Source organism: Sinohyriopsis cumingii, chromosome 10 (genome assembly GCF_028554795.1).
Source record: "Sinohyriopsis cumingii isolate HCF-2022 chromosome 10, ASM2855479v2, whole genome shotgun sequence".
NCBI classification, from domain to species: Eukaryota; Metazoa; Mollusca; class Bivalvia; order Unionida; family Unionidae; genus Sinohyriopsis; species Sinohyriopsis cumingii.
Window position 1 is genome coordinate 15808761 of NC_142970.1, and position 24392 is coordinate 15833152.

Sequence of the window (24392 nt, forward strand, 5' to 3'; positions counted from 1 at the left end):
GTGCAATTATGCACGTGTCTTTGAACTTTCTTAACCAGGAAAATGGTGCATGGGCCTATGGACTTTCTTGAACAGGAGAATGGTGCATGGGTCTGTTAAATTTGTTCTACAGGAGAATGGTGCACGGGCCTATGACCTTTCTTTTACAGAAGATTGGTGCATGGGCCTATGATCTTTCTTGAATAGGAGAATGCTGTATGGGCCTGTGAATTTTCTTGAACGGGAGAATGGTGCATTGGTCTGTTAAATTTGTTGTATAGGAGAATGGTACATGCACCCATGAACTTTTTCGAATGGGAGAATGGTGCATGTTCCTGTGAACTTTTGTAAAAGAGAATACTGCATGGGCTTTTTAATTTTCTTGCACAACATAATGGTACATGGGTCTATGAACTTTCTTGAACAGGAGAATGGTGCATGGGACTATGAACTTTCTTGTATGGGAGTATGGTGCATGGGCCTATGAACGTTCTTGAACAGGAGAATGCTGTATGTCCTGTACATTTTCTTGTACAGGAGAGTGGTGCGTGGGCCTGTATACCTTCTTGAACAGTAGAACCCTGGACAAGGGTTTTTAAAGTGATGTAAGGGTAATGAAAATAATGCGCGAAAGTAAATATTTAAAATTAGATTTATTTTTTTTTCTTCAAAAAATCATTTGTGCATAATAATATAATACATTTTTTTAGACAGTTTGTACCTTTCGCTTTTATTTTTGAAATTGTTGCAATCAGATAAGCTTGCATGTTTGTGGCGATTTCTAATTAAAATATCACAGCTTTTGACTTTACTTTGTTGAATGCTGATTTTAAAAGTTATCTTCCATATGTTGTTGATATTTTCTATTTTCAGACTCTACAATTCCTGTGGAGATTCTTCGTATGGACAATGAATCACTAAAGTTGTACAAAAAGGCCCTTCAGGATGGAAAGGAAAAGGTATATAACATTAGAGTCATGGTGGTCGGTCCGTTTGGAGTTGGAAAGACAACATTAACAAAGCGCCTCCTTGGGCAGCAAGTCGATATATCTGAGAGGAAAAGCACAGAAGGAATCGATGTGTATAAACATTGCTGCAAAATCTCTCTGGACACTGGGGAATGGATAGCACAGCATGCAGGTAGGCTGTCGTAATCCCTACGTTCTACTACAACTACCACTACATAATACTAATAATTTGAATAATAATGTGGACTTAGCACAGCACCAATCGTTTGAAGCTCTAAGCGCAATACAGTATTATATAACATAACATACACAACAAGATTTAGAAAAACAACCAACATACAATTACAAAATAAAATAAACGTGTTAGGTTTGCTTGGATGTCATGATTTAGTTGGGTTGTTTACAAAGAAAAGAATGAGTTTTTTGCTTGTGCCTACCCAAATATTCCTGAGTAAAGATGCATTGTTACTCCTCTAGTGTATGTACAGAGACATTAAACCAGGTCCAAACATACCTGAGTAATGATTCTCGTTAGTTATCTTGTATTTATATAGAGACATTAAACCAGGTAAGCCATCATTTTCCATGAACATTGCAAAATAGTTGATGATTTTAATTTGTTTTATATGACATATAGATGTTACGCCAGGTCCTGATTGGAAAATGCCTTGGATTCATAAGACTTATATTGCTACTGGAGCATTATGTTATATCAGGTTAAGATCTTGAAAATGTTTGATTTTTATATGTTAAAGGTCACTGGCCACCTATATTGTACAAACGTGTGATATTGTTATATCATGCACATCATAAAAATGTTTAATTAGACTTAAAACTCAGCTTTTTTAAATGAAAAACAACATTCGGCAATCTCCGTAAACAATCGGTAGTTTCTGCGTGCCAAAACTAGATATGATGCTTATTTATCCCTTCTATTCAACCTAGCCATTCAAGTGTTTAATTTCCCCACGTAAATGTCTGTGCTATATCGTACAATCATACTTTTTACAGCAAATATAGTGCACTGTGTTGCATACGGATGTAACCAAAAGAGTAATGATGGGAGAAAGGGTTCTTTCTTTTTCCGAACGACCATGTTTACCAGAAAAAAAGTGGATTTAATCTGTGGGATAAAATAGGGAAGGGATGGGAAGGTTGTATCATTTCTGCCAGATTATAGTGAATTTGGCCCAAAGACAATTCTGCCCAACTCGAAAGACGATTCGGCCCAACTTAACAATAGTTTGAATGTTCTTTATCTTCTAAAAACAAGTAGATACTATGTAATATAGTATTTTGGGAAAAAAAAACTAAATGTAAACAAACTATCTTGATATTCTTTCAAAGAAAATATTCATACTTCGCAAAGTACATATTTATGAGAGAAAACACAAACTGACATATCTTGCTCAAACTAATTAAAATATTTTTATACATTTTTTATGCCAAAAACATATGCATATGCACAACGACATTTTCAATTTAAGTCTTCCGGCCAAATCATCAAGAAGGATTTATAAAACAATAATACTTAACAGGTAATATTCAACAGAATGAGTATACATTTTTCTAAGGTAGTGTACATGAGATAGTATAACAAATATACTTAATTTTAGGCTTCAGGTTGTAACACTGCTGTATGCAATACACATGAGAGAGAGAGAGAGAGAGAGAGAGAGAGAGAGAGAGAGAGAGAGAGAATAATGTTGAGCATTTTGTAAGTATTTAGTTGCTGAAATATGAAGCTCTTACCAGTTAATTTTATTGTTTGTTTAAAATTTTTCAAGTTGTCTTAGTGTGTGCACGCGTAAATTGAAAGCTTGTCATTACTAGTCAATATCGTCAATCATAGTTGCTCCATTATTCCGTACAAATTGGAAAGGAAATAATTTTGTGTACCGCATGTTACAAAAGAAACTGATACACTTAATTGAAAATAAAATGAAAGAAATTAACCTTGCATTGTTATCCTATATTCCTTTTTTTCATCATGTGAAAATTATTTTTAAAAGATACATATCCACGAACTCTGTATATGTAGCGGATGCCGGCTTACACATGCATCCTTAGTGTAGTGTGCATCGCTTATGTCAAATAACAAAATCGCAAATGAGACGAAATTATCACCCAATTGCTTGAAGGCACCTGCCATTCACGCATGATAAGTTACAGGATGCAAACTGACCCAGATTGTATTCTATCCAGGTTAACTATAAGATGGTATCTCGCAAATAAAAATCATTATTTTAAAATACATTCACTGTGAGTGCAAATGATCATCTTTTCGCTAGCATTGGTTACAAAAGTATTATTAAAGCAAGTTATTGTTGTGTATACTATTTGCCCAGCAAACATCAATTATGATTACTTATGGCAAATAAATAGAAGCTGGGGTAATAAACACAATTGGCAGGGAGCGATAAACTCATTGTTTAAACATACCGACAGGCTATGAAATACATAGGTTATTTTATTACAAAGCAAACCAACCCCGGAAACTGACTTTGGTATCTTTTAAGTGTGCCGATTTTTTCTTATGAAGTTGTCCGACAAAAGGAAGTCAAGTTTGATTTATTTGTATTCTTTAAGTGTGCCGATTTCTTTTTCTTTTTTTTATATAAAGTCTGCTGACATAGGGAAGCCAGCATTGATTTATTTTTACTAGTATCAATGGGAATTTTCAAAATAAATTGAAACAATGCACCAGTTTTGAAAGCGACACAGTCTAGTGCGTCGTGCACGCATACCGATACAAAGCTGAACAGTAAATTAGTTTTCATTAGTTTCATCTAAATATTCCCTATCCATAGTTTATAGTGTTTATTTTTCGACAAAAAAAGCATATACTTTATCTTGTAGGGATCAATGTACGTCATTTCCTGTTGGTGTACTCTCTAGATGAGAAATCATAACTAAGGGGAAGTAACAGCATTGTATACTTCTATTTCGAGTAATTAAAACATTATTTCTTCTTTACACTTGATATTTTTTTGTGCGAGTATAACTACTTTTAATCATGTAATGCAAATCTGATGTAAAAAGAAAAATGTTGGAGTATGACCAATGATCTTTAGCTGTGTTGGGATGTTACAACAGTCAGATCTTGAAAATGCTTGAGATCCATGTGACATTTGTGATGGAATATTATTGGTGTTGGAATATTAAGTCAGGGTCAAATCTTGAAAATGCATGAGATTCATATAACTTATTGGTGTTGTGAAGATATGACAGGATCAGATCTTGAACAACACACCAAATTCATTAGTCATCTGTCCATCAACACATACTCGTGAACACACCAGAGTCATTAGTCATCTGTACATCAACACATACTCATGAACACACCAGAGCCTTTCTGGTCAGATTTGGTATGGAAGCTGGAATCATCAAGACCTTTCACGAGTTTGGTTATAAACAACATTCGTGCATATTTAATGAGATGGGCTTTGATCGTATTGGCTGAATTAGTGAACACTCTAGAGGTCATAGTTTTGATCATGCTAGCACTGCTAGTCTAGCAGCATATTTAAGCATACCTTGTCAAAACTTCAGAGTAGTTTGCTTTAGAGTCGCATCCAGGTGTACTAATGAGGTGATCTTGCATCTAATTGAGTGAGCTTGGAACACTCGAATGGCCACATTTCTGATCAGATTTTAAAAAGACTTGAATTGTTTGGTTATATCATCAAGATCTCAAGACTAATTTGATTACGAGTGAGACAAATGAATATTAATGAGGTTATCTTGCATATGACTGGCTGAGCTTGTGAACTATCGTGAAGTCACATATCTAATCAATTTTTGATCATATCCGGAATTTAAGAATTAAAGGGATCCACATACACTGATGACGTGTTCTTGAACCCAGTGTTGAGCTCTGAACCTTATTGAGGACATATTTTCATCAGAGTTTAATCAGATGTAATATTTAACATCTTCAGATTTTGGATTATTTAAGCTATGAGCGAGATCTGCACATGTAAGTAAGTTGATCTTCCATCTAATTATCTAGCTTGTGAAGACTACAGGTTTCATTTCTAATGAGACTTTGATTAGATTTGGTATGTGAGCTTGCATCAAAAGAGTCTGAGGATATTGAATTATGAGCAACGTTAACACATATAGTATTATTATGTTAGCTGGGCTTGTCAACATTCAAGAGACCAAATATCTGAACTGACCTTGATCAGACTTGCTATGTTATCATATATCCTCAAGTTCATGTCATATATCCTCAGACATGCCATGTTATCATATATCCTCAAGTTCATGTCATATAGCCTCAGACTTGCCATGTTATTATATAGCCTCAAGTTCATGTCATATAGCCTCAGACATGCCATGTTATCATATAGCCTCAAGTTCTCAGATGAGTTTCATGATAAATGAGATCCATCTTTATAAATCCATCTTTATAAATGTGAATCCAAGCTGATCATATTGTTGGAATTGATCCTCCGTCCAGCCTTTTGGACACAAGTCCACCACCATAACCACTGTGACAACAGAGCTCTTTTGGATGTGAATCAGTGAATGTGATCCAATTCCTTGAGGACAGCTGTTCCATCCAAATATCGATGGTCTCCAGGTTATTACTTAAGGGGTTGGGCTGCATGGGGTTAAGGACAGACCCTGAAATTAATAGAGACTGGATTTAAGGTGCGAAAATAAACATTTTCCAAGTTATGTGTCAATTGTATTATTAAAATGCATAACTTTGGAGGCTAAAATAAGGGAACCTGTCCGAAAAATAGTTAGGAATCATGATTAAAACATTGGATTCTGCAGGGAAATTGTGAATTATTACATGTGCATATGTACCTATATTTTTAGGGACTTACCATTTCAAGCTTGATTGCCTTGTTCATTCAAAGCAGAATGTGTCTTATTCACTATTTCTCCTGTTTTCAGATACAGAGCAGGAAGATCGACTCCAGCGCCTTGCCAGGGTCTTACTTGAGAAACAGTCAGTGAGTGACGGGTTTGCTGATGCAGAGGTTGTAATCCCATCTCAAGGGGAGAGAACTTCTGATGGCAATGCAGATGTTACAGATGAAGAACATATGAGCCCCCTTCAAGATGAAAGATCTCCTGACAGCAAAGCAAGTGTAACGTACAAGGAGCAAGTTAAGATGGATCCAGGAAATGAAATGTTAATTCCTGGCAGCAATGCAAATGTTACAGTTGATGTACAAGTCAATATCCCTCCTCAAGGGAAGATAAATCCAGACAGTAATACAAATGTTGCAGACAAAGAACAAGGTAACATGGATCCAATGAGGGAAATGTTGATTTCTGACACCAATGCAAATTTTGCAGGCAATATACAAATCATCATCCCTCCTCAGGGGGAGATAACTCCAGACAGTAATGCATATGTTGCAGACAAGGAACAAGTTGAAAGGAATCCAATGAGGGAAATGTTAAAATTATTGCAAGAAAGTACTGATCAGTTAAAACATGATAAAGGCAAGGTCTCACCATTGTCTGTATGGGACTTTGCAGGACAGTACGCATTTTATACAACACACCAGGCATTCTTAACAAGACGAGCCATATATCTCTTGGTTTCAGATGTCAGTGGACAGGTTACTGATATTGTAGATGATGAGTGTTTTTTTGATATTAAAGGGATAACAAAATGCAGAGTACATGGTGAGTCTGAGAACATCTGCCTAATGCAATTATAAATGTATTATTCTTAGTAATGTTATACGGTAAAACACAGTCGGTCTAAGCGCAGCATTATCTCACAAATGATCAAAGAGATCAAGAAAATCGTTTGAAAGCATTCATTTTTGTTCATTTGCTTTTTGTTGCCAAGTTCACCTTTGCATTTGCATGACATAACGGTCAGTCTCTTCCGATTTATAAGCTAGCTGATCTATCCTCTTGTATTATCGAAACTCAAGGGATGGGATTAATGCTTGTCTTTATCTAGCTGAATAAATACCAGTATTATTGAAACTCAGGAGTGGTATTCATATGTTGTTGTATTTAACTAGATATATAAATGCCATTATTAACGAACCTTAGGGCGGGATCTCAATACAGGTCTATGCTCGCATTTTTTGCTGCAAGATAGAAACGTATCATGAAGATAAACAGCACCATTATTGTCACATGATAAAATACTTGTCACCTGTTTGATTTTTGTATGGAAATCATTAAACGTAAAATATATGTTGGTAATGTTTTATTTATTTTCAGAACTGACTGATGTTTGGCTAAACTCTATACATTCCTGTGCTCCATCTTCTGAAGCCGGCATCCCGCCTGTGATTTTGGTGGGAACACATGTGGATAAAGTTAATCAGGTACAACATAAAGCCAAATGATCAATATGTTCCAAAGTTTGTCTTTTCCTCATTTTATATGCCTACCATAAGACATGATTCAATATGATTTTTGTTCGTCTCTCCAACTGTTTCTTTCTGCACAGTAACTCCACAGACTTCAGTTGCCAAACTGTATTTCTTGTAACTGGCATTATAAAGGTACTTATCAATTTCAGATTTCAGTGGTTGAGGTCAAGGTCACATTCACTAAAAGCAGAAAAATGGTTTCTGTATAATAACATTACTTGTAGATAACATACTTTATGGATGGCTTGCATCCAGCCTAGTGTAAAACAGTCTGTCAATTTCAGTGTCCATATATGAAAAATGAAAATCTTTATGACTCGAGGAATACAACTGGTTTCTGCACAGTAGCAATAGTTTGCATCACAGACCAGGGCCAAACTGTGTGGATGGCTGGCACCTAGATACCGGAAGAGGTCTATTGATTTTGGTCAAAGTTCAATAGACCTGCCAATCTTTACAGTTTTGCTGTAAGTCTGACGAAAATGATGCTTAAAATATGGACTTACAGAATAAAAGAACAAATATAAATATGACTGATTGAGGGATGATCTGACTAATGGCATGTCTGTGTTTGATTTAGATCCACTTTTCATATTAATTTCAGTGGAATTAGTCAGGGAACCAGACTAACGTTTACCACAGTACCCCAAGCTCTTTAAACTGCACATAATTTGTGATGAAAAAGGTCTGCACAATCAACATTTCTGAGAAGGTCTTGTTAGGTTTGGCAGTTCTGGGTCAATGCTACTATGTCCAGAAGAATACAAATGCTTTTTGTGCAATAACGTTTGTTCTAGACCATGTACAATGAACACAGATTGTTAAGTGCTTGCACTGCTTTTGGGATATGAAAGAGGCACAATGAATTGGGTGGTCAGAGGTCTAAAATGTATTGCTGTAAGAAAAATGGGTTCTGCAGAATACAGTTTGTTCCTGAGTAAGTTCCTTGACCTAATGCTTGCACTTATGATAATAGAGAAACCTAAATAGTCTTGCACAATATGTCTATTTCAAGACTACATACTTTGAGGAAAGAACCGTGTCATATGGCTTCTTTTCTATTCCACAGTTGCTGCCATCAGGTGTGTTTGTGATGGCAAATTTTAGGGAGTTATGTAAGAAGGTTCTAGCAGGAAATACACTTTTCACATTTTTTGTTCACACTGGAGAATCGTACAATCATGCAACAATACACCATATTCAGGAATAAAAAATAAAGGTGGACCTTTGATAACATTGCCTCCAACTTAAAATGGAAACATTTCTTCAGAAGATCAACTGAACATGAAATACATATTCATTTTGAATATTCATACCTCTCTAAATTCTTTCAGATTACTGTGTAATTCCTGAGAAGTACAAACATTCTTAGATAAGGCCAACCCGTATGTGATCACTTGTGCAATTTATCAATGGCAAACTTGCTTGCTAGAGCTAGTTTGTTAAAGTAATGCTAAATTATGTTGATTGAGATAACCGCAATGTAATAATGAGGAAAGGGGGAAAATCCATGTAAACACGAGAATAGAGGATTTTCGCTTGTGTCTCTGGACCAGTGAAGTATGGTGAAGTCAAACCAAACAAAGCAAGAGAGAGAGAGAGAGAGAGAGAGAGAGAGAGAGAGAGAGAGAGAATTATATGGTGAGTAGTAATTTTCATTAAAGCAGAATAATGATTTAGATGAACTTTAAATATATTAAAATATTTGAATTACCTATTGGCTCGTCATTTTGCTTAGATTAATTTCCACACTAATTCCCTTATGTCTGTACATCATTGCATTGGTGAGAGTTCAGTATTCAAGAATCTATGTGTTTGTAGTGCTCTACTTTCTTCATCAAAACCATCTTTCATATATAAATCATTAATGTGACTTGTATTGATTTAATTAATGTGAATAAAATTTGAAACTCAAAAATTAAAACGATCAACTTGTCAATATGCAAAGGTGATTGTGAATAGGCACAAAGGACAGAACTACATTTTGTAGCGGATACACTCGGCAGGAATGTGAGTTCATTGACTAAGTCTAGACACAATTGTCGCAGTCAGTCAAAACTCTGCTCTAAAGGCAAATATATGTATTTGTATGTGATATAAATAAAATATATGTATAGTATGTATTCTGTATCAATGATATACCACTCGTATCATTTGTTTCATTAAAAGGAAACTCAGCAAGCCTTGTTTCCTTTCAATGAAAAGTTTATGCATCTCACATATCATTGACACAGCGTACATACAAACTATTTTTACACATATTTACATAATTATTTACATTTCTGAAATTAATTCATTCTTTTTACTTATAACACTATCATCTTCTTGCTTTGGCTAAGCAAATAAGCTTTTGATGGATGTTCCCTTCTTCATTTCAAAATTTCTTTCATGCAGTTTTGTCCTGAAGTGTTCCTCCAGATCATATATTCTAGACATCACCACTTTAATGTCTTTACTTCATATTTTACAAAAAGCATGTGAAGATCCTAACTTGGATACATCTACAATCTCAGGGAAGACTTTAATCCAATCAGCCTGAAACTTGCCATGACCTCAGTCAGTGTCTTCAAGCTTGCGTTTCTTTGAGTTAGGCTCAGCCATTTGATGGATGGAATATTTCAAGTAGATGAGATAAATAAAAATAATTTTTAAAAAAAATAATTTAAAAATTTAGATTGGACATGCGATATAGGAAGATCTCTTGATTACAAATGTGTTATGAATTTATATTTTTCCCCATAAAGTTGACAAACTTAACTCAAAATTATAATAGGACGATAAAATGCCGATGCTAAAATCAGTAGAGTATTTATTTTTAATTAGTATATTGTTAAAAATTTTAATAGATCAACTTTATCTGCACACAGAAAAGTCGGACAAATTACGATTACACCAACATAATTGCCATGCAATGTAAAATATAGAAATTGATGCAAACTTTAGGCATTTGATAGTAATAAGTATAAATAATAAAATAATAATGTATACATTAAGAAAACATATTTACTACACAGGTAGTTAGTCATTATTAGAAATCCGAGTGAGCGCCAAATTTCAGAGCGATACAAGACAAGATCTTCACACACATGAGTTGAACAATGAATGAAATTCGTTTCATTATCAAAGGAAACGCGTGGTTTTGAGTATGATTTGATTGGTTGTTTCGTGCCACCCTAGTCTCACTGAATTCTCGTTCTAAAAGAAAGTATGCGCATAGTCCTGGATGCACACGAAACAAAAAAAAATGTATTTTGTTGTAAGTTAAAAATTTTGTACAACAAAACTGAACAAAACGGTTGTACAGCTGTACACTGACAAAAAAGGAAAAAAACATACAAAATTACGGGTAAACTGTACAAGTTGACAACTATATGCGTGTGTATATGTATATATATATATATATATATATATATATATATATATATATATATATATATATATATATATATATATATATATATATATATGTGTGTGTGTGTGTGTGTGTGTGTGTGTGTGTGTGTGTGTTAACACTTTTACCAGGTAAAATTTATTCATTAACAGAAAATTGTGAATTCACTTAACGGAAATAGAATCTTCAGTTTGAAATCTTCGTCCGTGTTGATGGTGGACATGTTGACATCTTTAGCTGTTTAGTAGCCATTTTTTCTCTATTTTAACTGTATGCACATGTAAGGGCAGATTCCACTGCTGCATGGTAAAGTTGACATAATATTATTGTGTGAAATGGTTAGCATACATATGTGTAAACGTGATGAACATTCTACATTACTGGGCTATACGTCCACAAACCTATGATAATTTATTCCATTTTGATAGACTGCGTCTTGAACTATTCTTGTATCCATGTTACTATTAAATTGAATCTATAATACTTCATCTCTCATTGAACATTGTTGATATCTGTTTTCGATTCAAGCAAATGACAAATCAAACACTTGTAATATATTGACTGTTATTTATAGCGCACCTAACTTTCACTATACTTTTATTCCACCCAAATTTGCAAACCATTATCTCTTGATACTGATATTGTTTTGCATATGTTAAATGAATGAATTATTTATAATATATTTCTCTGAACTCTCACATTCATCACAATATAGCTTTGTGGTGTGAAATATGCTCCATATTATGTATGTGTTGTCATCAGACTTGGTCTGGATGAGTGGTTCAGTGAGTTACATTTTTACTCTGTAGGATGGAGAGCGTTTGACCACTGAATTATTTTGTTTTCAAGTGTTTGCTCTGAAGGTGCCCCCGCCCCGTTGAATACATTAATATTCTTGTAGTGGGCTTGAAAATATTCACTCGTTTCTCATCATGGACAAGATATGATGATCCTTATCTACTCTGCCATTATTTGATTTGTTTATAACATGTTTGTATTTATTTCAGATATGTGATGACAAACATCATACACCAGTAGGATTGGTAGATCATAACTTTCCTGAGACATTGATAGCACTGTACGATTACACACGTGATCAACTAGAAGAATTAAGTTTCTTAATGGGAGATGAATTTCTTTTGATTGATAAATCATTGGAGAATGTAGGATGGTTGCAAGTTAAAAATACTCTGGGTGAAGTTGGATTAGTACCTCTTTCTTTTGTGCAGGTAAGTTAAACAAAATGATGCTCTCAGTTTCATCCACCCACATCTTCAGTCTGCAAGCAGTTTGTCTAATATGTATAATTTCAGTATTAACATTGAACGCTTTGAATATGAAACAAATCTGGTTCAAGGTAGTAAACTTGGTCTTTTTAAATTAATTTAAAATGGTGACCCTGTTAAAATGAGCTGTTTTAATGCCTTCAAATGAGTTAAACTTTCTGGTTGACTTTAAGGTAGATGTTACCTGTTGAAAACAGCAATCCATCTATATATGATAAAATGTTAGGTATTACTAATATATCTTAAACAAAATGGTATGAAATGTTCTTTGTGCAAATCTGTTGACCATATATTTCACAATTTTTACACATTCCCATGTAATTCAGTGTAGATTGTTGACTCTATGCTGTTCATTTCCTGTATTGTTATGTCAGTCTTCATTGATGCAATCTTTACCATCACCGGTATTTTCTACTCCTTTTTTCCATTTCCTGACTACATTGCTTTTCTCAGTTGCATTTGTAATAGTTTAAGATATATTATAAAATTTACTTGAATAGTTGAATTTCAATTGCTATTCAAAATTAATGTTTTGCATTTTCATCATGTTAGTTTTAAATCTTTTCCCTGAAATGCTGGAACCGTCTTCATTCTATTAATGTTTTCTCTTTCCATATCTTCTATGATGTCACTTTTTACCCAGCTTTGACATTATTTATAATGAATATACCTTATTATTTTTTATTTTTTCACGTGTCCCATTCTGTTCTTTGACTGTGTTGTATTTTTGTGTACTTTCGTTTGTCCCTCTGGTCTTGTGGAACAACCATAATGCATTAATTTTCTTTTTTTGGAATTGTACATATTATAGAAGATATTTACTTTAAAAAGAATTAAATGGTTTCAGGCTCATTTATACTACTATCAATTTACGGCTCTTCAAATATGTGTTTTAATGAGGTAATGCTTACTACGTGTAACTGGATGCGCACTTGTCATCTGTTTTTTTTTCTTCAGTGATTCAGCAGTGTGTCGGTGGTTGTGTCAAAGAGTGTTATATTATCTTTTAGTTATGTTTGGCAAAGATAGGATGATGGAGACTGTACTTCAGACTGCTTTATTCACAAATTTAAATTAAAGTATAAATCAGACAAAATTTATCATCTGTGTATTATCTACAAATGTAGATACAAATATACATGGTATCTCAAAAATATTTAAAGGATAGAACAGAGTCGTCTCATGAAGATCTCAGCTTGTGAGATAAGAGCAGTTTCTGCATCCTTTGCCTTGAACGTCATATCTCTATCATATACACTATAGAGGCTATCGGTTGGCATGCACAGTCAACCTTTCAGAGTTTTATCTAAGAGACTTGTCTCTACAACAACACACTCTGGATCTGGTTGTCTTTATGTTTCGTCTGTGATAGTTACCAGGTAAACGTTTATTCGCTATCAGATAATTGTGAATTGACTTAACGAAAATAGAATCATCAGTTTGAAATCTTGAAATCTTCCTCAGTATCCATTTTGATGGTGGAAATTTGACATCTTTACCAGACTTTGTATCTATGTACCGGTATCCTATGTGTAAAAGTAAGGGCTGATTTCAGGGCAGATTTCCCTGGTATGTGGTAAAGTCAACATGATATTATGTTGTGCAAATTCGATAAACATCTACATTATTAAGCTATTGATACACAAACACCTGCTATCTTATTCTAATTGTTATACATTAATTATTATAAAACATTATTTAAATTCTATCCTGATGTCCTACTATGGCTCTTGTCTGATGGAGACGAGGATCTTGTTACTTGAATTCAATCTAATTAACAAGGTACCCATAACAGCTTAGCCACATATCAAATATTGTGTTCTAAGATTTGTTTAATTTAGTATAGGTTATTTGCATTGTTTCAGAAATTTTGGGCTTTTTACCTTTCTAGAGAATAGATCTTTGAATTTCTTGTGATTATTTTCCTTACTGTATTTCAAGTTCAACTCTATGAGGATATTCTAATCTTTGTGCAGTTACTACTTCAGGTTCTTTGCTAGCTATGTTTTCATATTGCATACTGTCACTTTGCCTTGCATTTATCTTAAATTTCTCAGATCAACATTACTATGCATTGGAACAAACGTTAATTGATGACTTATGATGCAACTTAAGAATAATTTGAAATGCAATTCGGGAAATAAATAGATGGGTACCAGAATATGTTTATGTGTATGTAAGATAAAGACATGGCTGAGTTGAACAGAACTTTCACATACGAAACACGGACAGAAGAAAACAAGTTTAATGAAGATATGATTAAGAAGGACAACAATCATGGAAACTACACGATATGGCAATATACTAAAAATATAATTTTAGCAGCAATAAAGAAAGTATGTGTACCATCAGCTGAATTGCACTGAATATGATTAAAGTACTAAATCCGAAGGGGAAATGGGGACGCCCTTCACATTAGTTTTGTCACACCATTTTTCTTTCCTGATTTTGAACTCAAAGATAATCCATTTGCTCAAGCTTTACTTTATTTAACGACATACATTTAACCCATTTTTAAAAACAAAAAAAAAACAATTCAAAATGACAACATTCAATTTACATAGAACTATCAACAGTGTTCTTAGTCTTTAAACAATAAGTGCCATACATATTGTCAACAAAACATTATGCAGAACATGTGTAATATATACCTTGAGTTGGCTAGACTCTAATATATTGGGGATCACTGCATATGTAGGTTTGTGCACAATAATTTGGATCCTGACTTCATTCCACAGAATGTCAGTTTCAGATCTGGCTTTAGAGAGGTGACATTTACATTGCACTAAGCAATTTAAATCACAGTGTAGTATTTAACACTGCTAGTGGTAACCCAACAATTAATTAACATCAGAAGTTTGATAACTGGACTATCCTTTCATGAGACACGTTTTATTCATATTACACATAACACTGGTCAACAGTGAAATCATTACTGACTTGAAAAGGCCCTAATCTGTAGTATTTTGGTGTGCCGAACACGAATATAACCGTGAAAAATTTGTATTGGCTCTCGTTTTGAAGATATTCATATACCTCATTTTCTATGTTTCACTGTGTAAATTTCTCCAGTAGGACTGCAGCAACATCCGGAATAATGATGTAACATTGCATAATACCATCATGCTCACATCATCCACAGTTGATTGCATCATTTTCTGATGCAATGCAATACTAATGCCATGCGGCTGCTGAAGTAAGTTGACGTCAGCAGTGTACTATACATATGTAGGCCTATTATATTAATGCCAGGCGGCTGCTGAAGCTGACGTAAGCAGTGTACTATATAAAGCCCAATCAGATAGGTTCAGCATTTAAAATATTTTAGACGTTGTGCGAGACAGTTCAAGCTACTGTTACATAAAACTTATTATTTTATCCATTTACGTACAATAAAGAACAGTAATGCCTCGAAAGTGTGTTAATACCGCGGACAATTTTTGCTATATTTGTGGGGAAGTGACATTTGCCAACCAGAAGAAAAGTATCAATTCTCAAGTGAAGAAGGCATATCATCTTTACTTCGGATGCAAGGTTGGTGACCAAGACAAGCCTTGGGCTCCGCATATATGCTGTGCTACATGTACAACACAGCTTTCACAGTGGTTGAATTGCAAAAGGTCATCAATGCCGTTTGCAGTCCCAATGGTGTGGAGAGAGCCAAGCAACCACCTAAATGACTGTTACTTCTGCTTGGTTCCTCCTCTTTCCGGCGGAATAACGAAGCGAAAGAAGTCGAGAATAGTCTACCCAAACATTCCGTCTGCATTGAGACCAGTTCCACATGGTGAGGGACTTCCTATTCCAGAACCTCCAGCAGAATATTCTCTTGATTCATCTGACGAAGACAAAGGTGAGTCGACCTGTTCTTCTCCTGGTCCATCAGCATGCAGTGATCCAGATTTTCACTGTGGTGCATCATCAACCCCACACAGAATAACACAGGAAGAACTAAATGACCTGATTCGTGATTTGGACTTATCAAAGAACAAGGCAGAATTGCTAGGATCAAGACTCCAACAATGGAATCTTCTAGAAGAAGATGTCACAATTACTGCATATCGAAAGCGCCACCAGCAATTGGAGCCTTTCTTCAGAAAGGAAAGTAATCTGATATTCTGTTCCGATATTGAGGGCCTCATGAATGCTTTAAAAATCACTCATGACCCACAAGAATGGAGACTATTTGTGGACTCTTCGAAACTGAGTCTCAAGGCTGTGCTTTTGCACAATGGAAACATTCTTCCATCTATTCCAGTAGCGTATGCTGTCCACATGAAAGAGACATACGATAACTTAAGGCAGCTACTGAATTCCATTGAGTATAACAAGTACAGCTGGCACCTCTGTGGTGATTTGAAGGTAGTTGCCCTTTTAATGGGACTGCAGCAAGGATATACAAAATACATGTGTTTCTTATGCGAGTGGGATAGCCGAGCAAGGGAAATGCACTACATGAGGAAGGAATGGACTCACAGGCAGAATGTAGCCATTGGAGAGAAGAATATCCAACACCCAGCTCTGGTTGAGGCTCAGAAAATCTTGCTACCACCCCTTCACATCAAACTAGGTTTGATGAAGAACTTCGTGAAAGCCATTGACCGGACTTTGCCAGCATTCCGATACCTGCATGAAAAATTCCCTCGACTCAGCGAAGCAAAGATTAAAGAGGGAGTTTTTGTGGGTCCTCAGATTCGAGAGCTTTTCAAAGATGACCGGTTCAACAACTTGCTGGAAGGTGACGCGAAACAAGCATGGAATGCTTTTCGCCTAGTTTCTACAAACTTCCTCGGAAATGTTAGGGCAGAAAACTATAAGGAACTAGTAGAAGACATGTTGATGAAGTATAAGAAACTTGGCTGTAATATGTCTCTAAAGATTCACTTCCTTCATTCCCATTTGGATTTCTTTCCTAGCAACTGTGGTATTGTTAGTGATGAACACGGCGAACGTTTTCATCAAGATATCGCAACAATGGAACAAAGATACCAGGGAAAATGGTCCACTACAATGCTGGCTGACTACTGCTGGACACTCCTCAGAGATGCTCCCGAACAGCTGTACAAGAGACAGGCGAAGAAATCTAAGATGTAGTCAATGACTTGATTTTTTATAGGTAGGCTATTACAGTTGACCTTTTACTATTGGAATGCATTTCGTTATGTAAACATTAATTTCTTGCAGATTACAAAAAAACTAGAGCCAATTTTGCAATTTGACTGTCATATTCGTGTTCAGCACATAAAAATTGATAAGAATTGACTAATTTTATTTCAGTAACATGACTTTTGTAAAACTTTGTTGTCCAGTGTAATTATTTTATTTTGGTCATTGTGTTTAACAATAGACAGAAATTAATGGAAGAAGTTTGATGATTTGAATTTGACCTAATAAACTGAATTTCTCAAATTGTCATCTATTAATAGGGGTTGGGAGCTGCACTGTCAGTCCAAACCATACCATTGACATAACTAAAATAAAGAAAAACCTCCTTTGAATACATTTAGTTGTCTTGCAGTAGGCTTGAAAATACTTACTCAGTATTTGTCATAGACAAGATGTTTGATGAATCCTGATCTACCATTTTTTTTTATTATGACATGTTTCCATTATTTCAGAGATGTGCAGACAAATATTCTACATCAGGATTAAAAGATCACAATAAGCCTGAGACTTTAATAGCAATGTGTGATTACACACGCAGTGAACCAGGAGAATTGAGTATCTTAGAGGGGGATGAACTGATCTTGATTGATAAATCATTGGAAGGTTTTGGATGGTGGAAGGTTAGAAATACCCTGGGTGAAGTGGGACTGGTACCTGCTTGTTACGTGCAGGTGAGTTTATAAGAATGTCACTAACAGTCTCATCGATGGCACATTCTCAAGCAATTTACGATTGCTCTCACTATTTAATTTTCAAGTATCTGACTAATTGTGTTTCAGGGTATTGGTTTTGATTTCATAAAATTATTTTAAAGGTGTTGACTCTGTCGTGCTATCTGTCTCAATGCATTCGAATGGGTTCAACATAAAGACGACTTGAAAGTTATGTAGATGTTAGCTGTTTAAAACAGTATTCCATCTATATATGATAACTTATTAGCTATTGTTAATCTTAAAAGAAATGGTATGACATTTTCTTTTCTTATGCAAGTCTATTCACAATCTTTTTCACTATTTTACACATTTCGATTAAATTATCTTTTTTGACTCTAAGCTGTTCATTTCCTGTATTTTAATGCCAGCTGTAATGCCATTTTTGATGTAATTTGTTTTCCTTCGCTGGTATTTTATACTCCTTTTCTCCATTTCCTGAAAAAAAATTCTCAGTTCCTTTGGTAACATTTCAGGAAATATCTATTTGAATAGTTGAGTTTCGGTTACTATCCAACATTATTGTTGGGCTTTTTCATTATGTTATATTTTTCTTCGTGTGCCTCATGTTGTTTGGCAGCTTTATATTTTGTTTGTGCTTTAGTTTGTCCCTCTGGTCTTGTGCTACAGTCCTAATGCACTGTTTTGCTGCAATTTTACATATTCTAGGAAATAGCTACCTTTAAAAGAATTAACTATTTTCATGCTGCTTTATACTGCTATCCAATTACTGCACTTTCAAATTTGAAAGAGCTAGAAATATAGATAAAAATATACAATCACACGATACCTCAGATGATGAAGGGATAGATGGATGTCCATTTATGTGTCACTGGTAGGGCGAGGTTTGGGACGTTAGTGAAAACAGATGGACATACACATTTTTGTGACTTTCTGTCACTACATCAATCATAACTAGGGATGATTGGAACAGTCGGTACACAGACATTCAGGCCAATGAGGCCCCACTCAAGACAGGAAATATGTTTTCCATTGCCGAATCCCTTGAGCCACGGAGCAGGATTAAACCAGTCACACCAGAGATACATAAGACTCAAGGGGTCCCTCTCAAAGGAGGAAATAAACAGGCAGAGAGTGAATCACAGCGCTTGTGACAGAGAAGCATCACCCTTTCCACTCCTATAGGTTAGAGAATGAGTTGCATCCCATGTGAGGAGGAGCAAATCCTTTCCATTCCCATATGACTGAGAATGAGTCACACCAAACCTTCCAGGAGTAGCATCCTCTCAAAACCCATCTGGGTACTGTTAGTTAGCTTTCAGGCATCATATTAGGAAAGGAATCAGATTGGCATGCCAGTCACTTTTCTAATTTTAATGATATAATAATCACCTGTTGCTATTGCCAGATCACCTCCTCCCATGCTACATATATCCCACTAATGGTTTATGACCTTGAAATATGATTATAATCATTGGTCAATGCTCTGGGTCATAGGGTCAACTTCAACAATCTCCTGGAAAGCCACCCAATGGGAAGCAAATTCTCATTAACCAAACAAGGATAAATGTCTCTCCTGAAAGGGGTAAACTATGCAATAGAAACATGTCAGTATTAAATTATTTAAATTAGTTTACCCCCCCCCCCATGGCTTCTGCTATTTGTTTACATTTAGCCCATGATTTATCATTACATTAGATGATTCTGTAATTCTCTATTCATGCAACATTGCTACCACAAAAGTGTCATTGCCACATATATTTTACTTTTACAGGATTAATCTAAGATTACATATCTTCTGCAGATTTATGTTGTAAGCTGGATGTTTTCATGTTAGAATGTAGAACATTATATTATGCTATAGGTCAGGTGAGGTGTGTAAATAATAGTTGGTAAAGAAGTTATTCCATTCTTATTTTTGACCAAGTTTTGGGAATCTGTTGAGTTTTTGTGTTGCCGAAAGAGGAAATAATAAGACAGAACTTATTTGTTTTAATCATTCATGGAATTACTAAAGTGCTCATTGCTTTGGGTTAATACATTACTTGGACTTTGTGCATACATTCAAATACATCTTGGATTGCATCAGTGATATATCAGCGAATTCAAGGCGGAAGTCATTCAGAACATACCATATTACTCGACATTTATGATCATTTGGAATGCTCAATACATGAAATATATAGTGTTTTAACTTTGTGTTATCGGGAAATGCATTGTTTGTTGAATTGTTCTTAAATTATTGGTTTTACTTCCTTTATACTATTTCAGGACCCAGAGTCCTAACATATTATTTTCTGACTGCTATTTCAAGACCCAGAGTCCTAACATATTTATTTTCTGACTGCTATTTCAAGACCCAGAATCCTAACACATTTAATCTATGCTACATATTTCAGAACCCAGAGTCCTAACACATTTACTTCATGGCCGCTATTTCAGGACCCGGTGTCCTAACGCATTTACTTTATGCTACATATTTCAGGACCCACAGTCGTAACGCATTTACTTCATGACCGCATATCAAACTATGATCATACTATTGTACACAGAATAATGAAAATTGGGGATGATTATGAGGAGTAGATGTTTCAGAGTATGTCTGAAAAATACTGGTCCTATAATTCAAATTAAAAGTTAAGATTAAGATTTTAAATATTAGATTACTATGTCTAAAGTCAGGTTCTTTGATAACAATGTATATTCTAAAAATGATGTCATTGTAGTCTCAAGTTATTTTCTTCTACTTGATGTGTTTTACATTGGCTGCTGGAGACGACGTAACCATTGATTAACGTATGGGAGTGGGATATGAAATATGCTTGAATTGCCCTCCTGCATATCGTATTGTTCTGTTCTGGGCATTGGATTCCATGTTGATGTTACAAGGTCTTGGACACTTGTAAAATCTCAATTTATATTGCGAATTTGAAAATGCCTTGGAATTGAATATTCGGTTTAAAAACCCTTTGAATTTCAATAAAGCTGGACCTTCATTACGCATTTTTCAAAATTAATGATAATATATATATACATACATATATATATATATATGACATGATTCAGTTCGGTGGATGCTAATGATACCTATAATAGTGACATGTTAATCACTAATAGATGAATTATTGAATAAGTATTGCAAGATGAATGAGTAGCGTTTACGATTTAAAATGGCAGTGTGGAACACTTTCAAATTAGGTCGGAGTTTATAAGGGTGACACACAGAAACTGTAAATGGTTGGCATGGCTTTTTTGTGGTATTTTTTTAATCGGGTACCGTGAGCCGTTGATAGTGCATACTTTGCATTTGTTTTCGTTCGGCCTTTTTATCCACGCCTATTTAACGATCTGCTTGTTTCCATACCAGTGTGTGTGTGTGTGTGTGTGTGTGTGTGTGTGTGTGATTTTCATTGTTCACATATTATTACGATATTTACAGTGTGGCAGTTTATAGTAATGTTTAGCACTGGGGCATAATGCCACAGACATGTAGCAGGATGTCCACCAAGTCACATTATCCTGACACCAGGCTGACTAATCCTAACACTAACCTCCTAATGCTAAGCAAGCAGCTGTTAGTACCATTCTTATATGTCTTTGGTATGACTTGGCCAGGGTTTGAACCCGCAACCTCCCCCATCCAAAACAGATGCTCTAACAACGAGTGGTCTGCATAACAGCAAACGTATCCTAAATTAAAGTAATGAGTTGTATTCATTCTGCTTTTCTTCTGTGTATTTCTTGTCACATACATTTTGGTGTTTCGGTATGTTTTCAAAAAATGTCATTGTAAGTTCCATCGTTGGCATTAAATTCTGCTTTCTTATAAATATTCCTTTGTTTCTAAACTGTCACTTTCGTTGACACAATTGCCACTATAATCTACTTTCTTGTCTTCACCTGTGTAAGAAATGCATACCATGATCACGGTACAATGTTCATTTTTACCAAGTTAACACTAAACAAACAAGAAATCTTACAAACGTTGCAAGAAAACCCCAAAAATAGTCAATATCCTTAAATAGGGAGAAATTAAATTGGGATTGAGGTGCATTTAACCTGGTCTTTAAAAATTCCAGCATTAAACGTGTTCAGTTGTATTCATAATTTACTATATCGTGAACCATGTTGAGCATCTTACTACTGCTACTATTAAATATAATACTAATGTGGATTTAGTACAGCATATAATCTTTAAAAGCTTTAAGCACCTTACACTATTAGGTAACACACTTTGTCACTATCTCCTTCTCCTTTGTATACATTCCACGAACACATTAACGCTAGGAATATAACCCTTATTACCTTCTGAATCCAGACCTCCCAAAGACGCAAGTTGGTCTTTTCTTTCTACATTATGTAGACAAAGGGCAATGACTCTTGCCCTTTACCTCCCCTTGTCTTTTACAGTTGGCACTAGTTTTAAGCTTTTGCTGTGAACTGTCAACATTTTTAATTAAGCCTCCCAACATCCATTTAAAATTTATGCTACTTTTCATCCTATCCATTGCGGATTTTGTTACTTTTGGATGTATTAAATATTATTCAAAAGGTGGTTTACATTAGTTTTATATTTCGATCAGAAGTATACAAATTTGCATAGGTGTGTAGACATAGCTTCTATAGTATCTCATTGCATGTCTCAACATGGCTACATTATAAAAAAAACATGTTTAAGTTCGTATTTGCTTACACTATTTATTACCCATGATGTAGAGATTGTCTCTGGCATTCTCAGTGCATTTAACTATGCATTTCGTTTTTTATTTTCTTTGTCATTTCATAATTTGATGTGATGATTAAGTATACCCAATGTAAGAATTCAAAGCCATCGAAAATATCATGCATCATGTCTCACATATTCCAAGTGCACATTTCCAGATTCAGTTAAGGATCTTTTAAGCAACCGTTCCCAATTTATATTGAGACTCGGGCAGTGCAATTTGTTCAGAAACCACAATCTCTGATCCTTTCCTCCAAGTTTTTGTTTTCTTTTCTGCACAGGGCAAGCATTCAAGATGACATGATAAGATCAGTTGCCCACTCCATCTGTCTAAATGAGCTTGCCTCATCCCTCTATCTGTCTGACACATAATCTTATCTTCCCTTTCATCCGTCTTTACTTAAATTCTTACAGTTCATATACCGAGCATTTCGCGATCTCTACTGATTTAAATATAAGTCATTGGGTCTTTATGCAACTACTCTACTGTGTCATATCCATGTTCAGTATGATTTTATTTACATCCACAATGGAGTATTCGGATGACATTCTCCACAAAATATATGATCAGTTCCATTCTTGTCAAAGGATAAAAATATTATCATTCCCTTTTGCATCATTAGTGTTTTCTGATCATTTAGGAAATCCGATCTTTGTCCATACCTTCAACACAGAATCAATTTCCAATGCGAAATGGATCACATTTTTCATATTTCTGCAACTCCGAGAATTGTTTGAACCAGAAGCGGATATTATCACCACTACATGCGCCCTTTTAAAATGACCTTCCTGTTTCAAAGACGTCCCTCGAGTACTGGATTATGGTAACGAGTGAGATAGTATCATTCCTAGACTAGTGGCACAAGAAAAGTTGGATCCCTACAGGATTACCCATCAGTGACCTGACTTTGACTCTGTCACTGACCAGTGGGGTCTGGAGGACACAGGTCTCCACATCAATCTCTTGGAGATGAAATCTGTCCTTAGCTTTTCATTTTTGAAGTTACGGTCTTCAAAATAAGGTCGTACTGCCCATGTCAGGCAACTCAGTGGTGGCGACACACTATCTCAAACAAGGCTGTACCATTGACCCCAGTTCTACATTACGCTCTGAAAATTCAACTGTTGGTGAACGCAACTCAACATCGACATCCAGATCGGACATATTCCCAGCAGACTCAATCTGTTTGCTGCTTTTCTGTCAATGATAGAGATTCTCCATACAGGATGTCCTTCCATCTGTCAGTCTTTCATAGGATTTGCCAGCTATGGGGTTGTCCATAAAGGACGTCCGCAAAATGGGTGAGGAGGTTTGTTCAAATGCGGACAACTGCTTACAAGGGGATAGGAGGTGTAAAGGACCTTGCGGACCTTCGGAAGCTAGTATTTTGTGTTATGATATTCTCTGTTGAACAGCTGCTTTAGGCCTACTACATGTATTCCAGTATGGTTTGCGGATATCCTTAATGGGTGATCACTAAGCATAAATTATTTGCTAATTTCAATTTGTACGATTTGTGCCACGGAATACAATGCTGTCGGGTATTTCTGCGCACTTAAGGTTTCCGTCTCCAATACTGAAGAAAAATGCATACCGAATTCGACGGATTGACTAAAATAAAATATTGTGATGCCTACCATTTAAAAAGTGAATATTTTGTTCATAATAATATTAATTTTGGACACCCCCCATGTTTTTATAACTCACGAAAGGTCGAAATGTGGGATAATTTTGTACACTTTATGAATATCACTGTCCTTGATTAAAGCACGATCATTCCTTCTTGATACAAAATGGATTTTTGAACCAAAATAACACGTGATCCGATGTTTACAGTAATAA

At 35.2% G+C, this 24392-nt stretch overlaps 2 protein-coding genes across 2 annotated transcripts in view; both read left to right on the forward strand.

Annotated features, from left to right (window-relative positions):
* Positions 1-13887, forward strand: part of LOC149789644 (uncharacterized) — a 64143-nt gene extending 50256 nt beyond the window's left edge. The window contains exons 2-6 of the mRNA XM_089973080.1: positions 853-1119; positions 5859-6602; positions 7158-7264; positions 11711-11932; positions 13855-13887. Coding sequence (XP_089829206.1) covers positions 853-1119; positions 5859-6602; positions 7158-7264; positions 11711-11932; positions 13855-13887 — 1373 coding nt within the window. The remainder of the gene's footprint in view (positions 1-852; positions 1120-5858; positions 6603-7157; positions 7265-11710; positions 11933-13854) is intronic.
* A 291-nt stretch (positions 13888-14178) lies between these two features.
* The window catches only part of LOC149789645 (uncharacterized), a 51357-nt gene continuing 41143 nt past the window's right edge, over positions 14179-24392 (forward strand). The window contains exons 1-2 of the mRNA XM_089973082.1: positions 14179-14325; positions 17608-17826. Coding sequence (XP_089829208.1) covers positions 14179-14325; positions 17608-17826 — 366 coding nt within the window. The remainder of the gene's footprint in view (positions 14326-17607; positions 17827-24392) is intronic.